The 9690-nt window shown below is 26.9% G+C and overlaps 2 protein-coding genes and 1 long non-coding RNA gene across 8 annotated transcripts in view; 1 reads left to right on the top strand and 2 right to left on the bottom strand.

Annotated features, from left to right (window-relative positions):
* The window catches only part of LOC141529552 (uncharacterized), a 137484-nt gene extending 127977 nt beyond the window's left edge, over positions 1-9507 (bottom strand). Inside the window, exon 1 of the long non-coding RNA XR_012479616.1 lies at positions 9431-9507. This is a non-coding gene — a long non-coding RNA (uncharacterized LOC141529552). The remainder of the gene's footprint in view (positions 1-9430) is intronic.
* Positions 1-9690, top strand: part of LOC141529515 (patj homolog) — a 769735-nt gene that overhangs the window by 326975 nt on the left and 433070 nt on the right. The gene's annotated exons all lie outside the window — the stretch shown is intronic.
* Positions 43-9690, bottom strand: part of LOC141529521 (uncharacterized) — a 25197-nt gene continuing 15549 nt past the window's right edge. The window contains exons 1-6 of one of the 4 annotated variants that reach the window (XM_074246095.1): positions 9002-9378; positions 6360-6614; positions 4798-4922; positions 4349-4708; positions 1202-1264; positions 43-1091 (exon numbers count right to left, since the gene is read on the bottom strand). In XM_074246095.1, coding sequence (XP_074102196.1) covers positions 360-1091; positions 1202-1264; positions 4349-4708; positions 4798-4922; positions 6360-6525 — 1446 coding nt within the window. In that variant the 5' untranslated portion in view covers positions 6526-6614; positions 9002-9378 and the 3' untranslated portion in view covers positions 43-359. Of the gene's footprint in view, positions 1092-1201; positions 1265-4348; positions 4709-4797; positions 4923-6359; positions 6778-9001; positions 9379-9690 lie in introns of those variants that run through there. The other 3 variants (XM_074246098.1, XM_074246094.1, XM_074246096.1) reach the window with 3 other exon arrangements.

Raw genomic sequence — 9690 nt, 5'->3', positions numbered from 1 at the left:
AAGGAGATAATATAATTGGTATAAAAATTTTAATATACGAGTTTTATATAATTCTATATTTTATTCGAGATTTAATCTTTTAATTCACATTGTACTTTGAAAATTCACAACCTTTTTTAAAAAAATAACTATAAAAAATAACTAATCAAACATCGTAGTAAACAAAATCAATTCTGTTTACTACAACGATTTCGGAGATAAGAGACAAAAACTACTTCAATATGAGAAATTCAAAATTGCGATGATTTACCTTTTAATATCAATATTACAGGCTTAAGTTCTTATCATAATTTTTGTCGTCATTCAAAAAAAGTTGATTCTTTAGTTTAGTTAAATGATGGTAATTATGTTATTAAGTATTAGCTATTTTTTTTTATCGCACTAGTAATGGATCGTCCCAAATATGTATTAATTTTATTCCGCTCCATGGTCTCCATATCGGCGGATAAATTTCTTTGCCTTAAAAATTTCTTGTATTGCTTTTCCAATACTAGCTTCTTCGCTGGTGTTAATGGTAATTTTTCTGCATTTCTTTTGCCTACTTTGACAGCTCGGAGGGCTAAATTATTATATCCCCATATCGCATGGGACATAATAGTTATAAATTTAGAGGGCCTATACTCTCTAAAAGCCTCGGTATATGCAAGGCTAGAAATAAATATCTGCCCTCCGATGGGGACTTGATCAGTTATGTCGTTTTCTTCGTCATCGGTTTGGTTCCCTCGTTCTCGTCGTTCTCGTTCTCGTCGTTCTCGTTCTCGTCGTTCTCGTTCTCGTCGTTCTCGTTCTCGTTGTTCTCGGTCTCGCTGTTGTTGGTCTCGCTGCTCTTGCTCTCGTCGTTCTCGTTCTCGTTGTTGTTCCTGTTGTTCTTGTTTTTGCTGTTCTCGTTCTACTTCTTCTCGTTGTTTTTGTGCTCTTTCTTGTAGTTTTCGTCTTCGGTGTAGTTCTATTAATTCTCGTTCTCGTTCAAGACATTGGTTACGAGAATCAGACCGTTGTTCATGACGCATTATGTGAATTATTTCATTTAATTTCCTGTTTTGCTCAATTAATTGCTCCATCCTCAAATTTAATTCATTGTTTCGTAATTCCTAAAAAAAAAAAATTAATAGTTTCAGAATTAAAGTTTTATTGTTTAAGTAAATTTTATCATCTGTATGCTACAATATGTCATATTGTTCTGTATAGTTTGATAATTTACCTCATTACTACGATCAGTTACATTTCTCCGCTTTGTGTTGTTATGAATTCTCGGTGATTGAACCTGTATAATATAAGAGTTAATTAGAAAAATTATTTACACACGGTATTAATAAATAATAAATTAAATTTTCAGTAAAAAATTTGTGAAACGTTTAGCTTTACTTTTCATGGCTAAGCAATATCGTTTTATAATTTTCTTACAAAATTAAATTATAATGAATAGAAATAGTTATCACGAAAAAATTTACGATCAACTATGTATTTTTCCACTATTGAATCACGTGTGATAAACAGTGCATGATAAGTGAGATCGCTGAAATGCAAAATATGAGCAAACATATAATTTTACTATAAAAGCAGCTTTCTAAAAAAATCGAATAATTTGTACAGCATATAATGATAAATATAAGCTGAACATTTTTTGGTCATTGAAATGAACGAATTAATCATTATGCTAAACTGTGATACTAATATGTATAACTAAGTCAAAGAATAACTTTTTTTTTTAAATTGTGAAATTTCACATAACGATTATCAACTGAAATACCTGCTTTCTTAAATAGGAGCTGTTAATATTAATAATTACAGTTGAATTGAGCTGAAATATTTTTTATTTTCAACTTGCTCAAGGTGACAACAAATATTTCTTAAAATTTGAATTTTCAATCTGGTCATTTTCATAATTTATTGATTACATCAACAACATTTGTTAAACGGAATTCAAAGTTTTCTACATTTTATTTATTTCCAATTTTTTGATAAATTTTCTTTTCAAAAGTGATTTTAAGTTCAGGCTGGTCTTGTTCTAAGTTTAAAATTTTTTCAATATCTTCTAAAAAAATTATTATTATTGTTATTCAAAAAATGATTCTCTTCTTACTTTGAAAATTTTATCATTTTTATTTTTTAAAGTCAAAAATAACTCAACTTGCGAGACATAATATTAATAACTTGGTCTAGACTCCGCATTAATTTTTTTATAATTACATGAATGATATTGGAAAATTTAAGAAAAAATTGTTAAATTAACAAGTCTAGTATTAATATGATTGAATTACTTAGAAAAGCGATTTTATTAGAAAAAAAAAATTTTTTGTCCATTTCCTCGAATTTCTGATTACTTCTTATCAATTCGGCTAATGTCAACATTTTTTTTTTTTTCAATAATACAAACAAAAAAAATGTACTTTTTTAGCTAATTTATACACATACTGCAAAGTACTCTTAAAAATTAAAAATTAAAAATGTTTTTATAATCATCTTTATCAGGAGCAGACTTAAGATGAATGCTAAAAAATATTGGCAGTGTTTGTATCATTGACCACCCTGTCATCTTTTATTTTGAGGCTGAATATTAATAAAAAAAATTTCCAAATAAATATTTCTTAACTTTAATAATCGAATATCATTCTGAAGCTCAGAACTACTACACAACGTTATCATAGAGAAATTATTGAATTGATAAAACAATCAAGTTAAAAATTAGTTAGATTAATTATGACAGTGCATAAAATATATGTTATGTTTTTTTTTCTATAATTGAAATCTTCCATACGAATAATTTTCTTGTAGCATTTTTTTTAAGTCATACTTTTCTTTTTTCTTTATTATTTGTTTCCAAGATAGTCAATAAACGGGTAATGACTAGCTTAGTAGAGGAACCTGCAAGGTAGACAGACAGCAAATTAGGATTTTAAGCTAATTTTACTTATTAACACATTGCTTATCAATTTTTTTTCAGTCAAATCCAGTATAGTTATTTTATTCCTGTAGTAATTTATTTTCATTACAAATATTGACTTAAAAAAAAATATTTTTTAACTGGTTAGCAGAGAGGTCTTTTTCTTGTTATTGAAAACTTAAAAATTGATTTTATTAAACGTAATGATGTCATCAACTGTTCAACTGTCTACAGTTATGTCATTTAAAAATCTATTACTTTGCAAGTTTTCATTATTTACATTGAAAGTTAGAACATATATTTAAAAGTTTTTCTCTTCATTGAACTTTGATGTTCTTTGAAAGAGATGGGAAATTTCTACTAAGTTAAATGACTTTATTAGCGACAAGGACCTCATTACTGACTTTTTCATTAATTTTGCGACATTTTGAATCAATTAAATTATTAATTTCTATTATGACTACTTTAATTCTAATCTTTGAAACCTCTAGATCACCAAAATGTTTAATTTTAATTTCAAGTACTACATTTTTACAAAATAAGAAAAAATATCAGTAATCAGTCTTTTACAGCGGCTTCTAATAGGTTCTTTTACTCTATTTTAATTGTATTTTTATGAAAAATTTAATTAAAAATGCCAATCCTATATATTTTTAATTCTAATTTAAATAAATTGTGAAATAGCAAATTTATTGAACAGGCACAAGGTATCCCTTTCATAGAGTATTCAATTTTATATCAAGATATGTATTTGCATCTATTGCTAAGTTGTTTGTTAAACAAGATATAAATCTTTATAACTTGAGAATATTTCTTCACATATTATTTCAATGTACAATGTAAAATTGTTATGACTGACCATCACATGACAATAACTCATTATTTTTTGAAAAATTAACAAAATTCAATTGACAAAAAAAATTATATTTCAAGAAAAAATTCAATTTTAATTTCGATTTTCTTTCCCTAACCAGAACTATCTTTAAAATATTATAATATGATCATGAAGATAAAAGTTGAACGTTATTAAATTAACCGTTAATAATCTCAAAGTGTTGAAAGCTCATTGCTTAAAAGATTCATTGTTAACAATCTAGAACTTCAAAATTTCAATTATTATTATTACAATAAATTTTTTTTCTTTCAATTTTAAATTTAAATGACAATTATCAATTAATTTCATTCGTATCACTATTGTGCATAAAATAAATCAAAAATTTGAAGATAGTGAGATAATTCGTTATTTCTTTTATTTTGAGTTCGGGTTATTAGATTTTAGTTATATCTTAATCTTGACATCAAAACAGAGATGAAATGTATGTGAAACCAATTTATATTCGTGATGTAAGTGGTTAAATATATCATAAGCATGAAAATATATGCGAATTGTATAGTCAGCCGCGCGCAAATTTGAATTTTAGTTTATTATTAATAATTGATATTGTCTTATTGTAATTTCCTTACCTGGTCTGTTGCATCACCTTCTAGATTTATGGGATTAATCGATACTTGTGTATCAAATAAATCTTCATCCGGAGTTTCTCTATCATTTTCAGTTCCCATATTTGTTTCACTTTCATTATGACTTTCAGCATGTTCGATGACAACATCAACGATTCTATTGCCATTTTCACGTTCATTTTCGACATCATCATCATCATCATCATCATCATCAACTTCTTCATGACTACCGTCATTTTCTTCTTCAACCCTTTCATGAGCCTCTCCGTGTAAATTATTGTCTTTCTTTCGTTGTTCTTCGTATTTTGTCAAAATGTCTTGACTCTCTTTATTTTTTGCTTGTATTTGATTTTGACCTTTGGCCTAATGAAATGAAAAATAAAAGTTGCAGTTGTTATGATTTAAAAAAAAAAGAAAATTGAATTTTTTTTTATTTTGTAAAAAGTATTTACCTTTCTTTTTCTCATAACTAAATCAATTGAATCATCACTGTCATCGGATTTTTCTTCAAGTGAGGATATATGTGCTTTAGGTCGTCGTGATCTTAATCGTGGGTTGTTGATTTCTTCCATAGAATCTATAATTTAATAACTTAATTAGAATTATCCTCTAAGTAGTTCAAAAATTTTTTTTTTAATCGATAAAAAATTTAATTAAGGTAAGACCTCAGAAGCTGCTCATGTACCAGTACATGCTCACTCCAGGTATTTGTATATCTATACTTGCGAATATAGATATACAAATACAAATACATGAAGTGAGCATGTACTGGTACATGAGCAGCTACTGGGGCTCTGACTTTACTCGACATTAATTTTTTGTAATATTTAGATGTATGATTCTTCATATATTTAACTGAAAATTTTGCAAAAATTACAATTTTTGTCTAATGCAAACATAACGTAACCCAAAAAATTTTTATTCATATATTAAATATAAGTACCTGCAGGTATTCATTTTCATAAACCAGTTGGAATTTAAAAAACGATTTTTAACATAAGTTAAAGAAATTTTTTTCTTTAGATTTACGAAAATTGTTATTCACTTTTAATATAAATCTATTTGCTCTATTACGTCCGAATCCGAAATTAATTCCATTGTCAAAAATATTATTGTCAAAGATATTATTTAATTTTGTAACATGGTAACACAGCTTATTTTACTACTTTTATATTCAAAAACTTATATCTGCAAATTTCTTGTTATCATTTTTAAAACCAAATTTGTATCTTTTTTTTTTCAGTACAAGAAAGTCTTTAAATATTTCAATTTAAGCAACTTTTTTTTTCATTGGTCTGGCTAAATCTACATCTTATGTCAGTTTTGATAGTTACGATCTTCACTATAATTTTTTATTAATGAACTCTACTACATAAATTAAAATAATTTAAAAATCAAATAGTTTTACAATTCTACATCTTGTATCTATGTTAATTATTTTACATTAACTGAATAATCATGTTTTATTTTTAATTAACATACTTATATTATATAAGATAGACTATTCTGCGAATCAGCAACGGTTTTTGGGATAGAGATCTACTTATTTTATAACCGAATAAAATAATAAATTCGAATGATAACTGAAAATTTTCCAATTTGCTTACATATTTTCAATTTTTACTTATTTCAATTCATATAATTAAAAATTAATGAATTATTAAAAATGAAAAAAAATTCAATCATGCTTCAAAATTTTATCTATATAACGTTAACTGTTGTACATAAAACAATAAACCTTACAAATTTTGAATTCAATGATTAGTTTTAAATTGATAAAATTAAAATATTTATGTCACCGAAGTTAACTGATATCTTTGACGCATTTTTTGACGCATAAAAATCAAATTATTCTGACAAATAATGTATTATAAAATTACTTAAAAAGAGAACAATGAATAAGTTCGAATTTATAACGAATAATTTTTTATCATAATTGATTACACGGATGAAAATTATAAAAATTTTAGCTTCATAAACTTTAGATAAAAAAAAGTTTGTGTTTAATACTTACTTGCGGTTTTTAATATTAAACATCTTTCAGATTTTCCTAATTGCCGTAAAAGATAAACTTTATTTTTTGTTGCTTGACTATATTTTTCAAACTTTTCTATAAACTGAGTTTCTACAATCAATTTTTGTTTAGTCGAGAGTATTTCTACTTCAGCAAATTTCCACATATTGATGCGTTTGATACGATGGTCACCGTAGAAATGAAAAATACCGATTACGGTTGCATGAAGCAGTGTGTACCAGTGTTCACACTTGTCTGAAGACCAAATCAACAGAAAAAGTTTATTAAGTTTGGCTAGTTTCGTGTGTGTTTTTGTGTAGGCATGCGTGGCACCACTACCAGTACCGGCGCACGAATATACACGATGTACATCACCACCATTGTCAGCATGAATGTTAGACATTTATATGCACCACTACACCGAAAGACATATACATGCGTACCTAAGAAATACTGGCTGCGTGTATAGACATCCAGCGTATTTATATGTCTGATAAAAAAATGACAGGCAGGATTTTTCGCGGTTCTTTCTTGACACGTTAAGATTATATTTCTTCAAGTCTTCATTAATTTTGAATGTTGAATGTTAAAATAAATGATTATGCATATTTCAACACACCATTTTTCAATTTTATTTAAAAAATCCTTTGGTAAGGAGTATTATGTGGGTAATCCAAAGAAACTGGAGATTGTAAATAAAAGGATTATGAGCTTTAAACACCCAACTTGCATCACCCGGTCTCCAAGAGTTATAACAGATAGAGAAATTTGGAAAGCTTCTGAATGGCGGTCATGGTTGCTTTTTTATTCTTTGATTTGCCTCAAGGGATTAATCCCAAAAAAATATTTAGAACATTTAGCTATGTTAGTGGAAGCATTAAATATAATGCTATCGGAAAAGATAGCAAAAGAAGAACTGCGAGTGGCCGGATTTTTGTTAATCAAATATGCAGTTTTGTATCAAGATTATTTTGGTAAAAGTGCGATGACTTATAATATACACCTACTTTTACATATGGAAAAAAGTATATTAAATCTAGGACCACTGTGGTGTCACAATGCCTTCTGTTTTGAAAATGAGAACCATTTCATCTTAAAACTGGAAAAAAGTCCGTCTCATCTGCATATTCAGGTAGCAAGAAGATATATCTTCGAAAAATCTTTGCCATCATTGGGTGATAAAATCAAGAAAAGTCGTGGATTTACAACTTTCTGCGAAAAAAATATAACAGGAAGATTGAAAAAAACATTTGAAGTAAATGGCTGCACGTTGATTGGTAAAGGCAAAGAATACAAATTAAGTACACCAGAGAAGGATCTTTTGAATTCATCAGGAAAATGTAGATCATTTAATAGGTTCATTTATAATGGTAATCGATATACTTCAAAAAGTTACCGCTTGTGTCAAAAAATAAACGATTTCATCATAGAGTTAAGAAACGGAAATTTTGGTATAATAAAAAATATCTGCTGTGTTGGAGATGATAATACCGGAAAAAAAATTTATATTTTCTATGACCAAATAAAAACACATAACAAATTTTTCTATCAAACCAAAAATGTGACAGTCCATAATATCGAAAAATGTTCTGTTACTGACAAGTTATCTGTATGTGAACCAGAAATAATAAAGCAGCCCTGTATTTTAACTAGAGTACAAGAGCAAGATTATATTATAAAAATACCAAAAGGATGTTTTGGTGATTAGGGAGTTCATTTATATGCTGTAAAAATTTGTAAATAATTGAGCCAAGTTAAAACTAATGTAATAATTCTTAAAGAAAGTTTTTCATCTATCGTTTTGAAAAAAATCCTTTAAGTAAAAAATGCTGCCATGCCTCAAATGTAAGTTTTTATTACATTTTGAAAACAAATGTAGTTTTTAATTAAAAAAAAAAAAAAAAAAAAAAAAAAAAAAATTATTATTTCTTAACTGATATTGTCGAAGGTATAGAAGATATCTAATGATCTGTAAATTTTTTTTTTATTCTACTACTCTTAAATATATAGATATAGTTAAATTAGTATGTGCCATCTTGAGACAACATATTTTTTTCAATTCGAATTAGAGCCACCTTTGGAAAAGGTTTATTTTAACATATTCCTGCAAATATTCAGCTTATTCTTTAATTACTGAAAAAAAAAATTTGCCTCTAAATGGCATACTCAATTATTTATGTGTAAACTTTTTAATCTAATATTAATTAATTCTGAATTTGTTAAGAATTTGTAGGTTTTGTTGCTAAAAGTTCCACGTGATTCTTTAAAAATTTTTCTTTCGTAGCATGTTTTTTAGGCAGTACGGTATTTTTGATTATTGGGGATTAGTAGATCTTCATTGTTTTTTATACTATGTATCCACCTGTTGAAGATTTTTTACATGATATAAAACAAAAAAATTTTAATAACAAAAAAAGTGTTACATTTATAGCTAAAACGCATGCTTCCTAAAGTCTGATATCATTAAATAATTGCAAATTTGTTAATTTTATATTTTAACAATAGTAATACTTTTATGATGATAAATGAAAAAAAACTTGTTTGTAATAACTGTATAAAGTTAATTATCGAAAAAAATCTAAAATTAAATTTCAAAATGTATAACATTTGTATATTAATATTTTTTTTACCAATAATATTACCTCCTTCCTAGTTCTTATATTCCTGAAGATAAGAATTAAATATTTTAAAAAAGTCACAGTTAATTATTTTCCGAGAATATAAATACTTTTAAAAATTACTGATTAATTCTGAAATAATCTGAAAAATTATTATTCTAGATTCCCCAACATATGTACAAAATCTCTAAGAAATTCTGAAAAAGTCTTCCAGAAGAGTCCAAAAACGTTTAAAAATTCAGTCTTTAAAATGCCATATAAATCTTATATATGTCTTCTCATACTTTTTCAGAATTTTTCAGAATTTTTCTGACTTATGTATTTTTCTAGAATTTTTCTTCAGAATGCTGCAAGAATTAATCAGACTCCTAGCAGAAAATATTTCCACCAGGGACACCATTGTGTACACTTGAAAACATTTTAGGAGTATACGATAATAAATTTATGACTCACGCACACGTGTTTGCTTGCTTGGTGTCAGGTGTTCAATTTTGATTTCCTTTGAAATTTAGCTAAGCAAGTCATTTGTTTTCGACTTAAATACTGTCACATGTAGTTTGGTTCTACTGCAATACACGGGACGGGGACACTTTGCCAAAAAAAATGTAGCCAACGTGAGATTTAAGTTGGTACCACAAGAAACTAAAGGAAAAATGTAAAGGGACTCACACGCATGTCAATAGATTAAAGTGCTGCTCCCTCTTTGCGACTAA

The sequence above is a fragment of the Cotesia typhae genome, unplaced genomic scaffold (genome assembly GCF_013202065.1).
Source record: "Cotesia typhae breed Kobodo isofemale line unplaced genomic scaffold, CoteBio_Ctyphae contig_48, whole genome shotgun sequence".
NCBI lineage: Eukaryota > Metazoa > Arthropoda > Insecta > Hymenoptera > Braconidae > Cotesia > Cotesia typhae.
The sequence above is the reverse complement of the archived record's forward strand: the minus strand, read 5'-3'. Positions and strand labels throughout refer to the sequence as shown.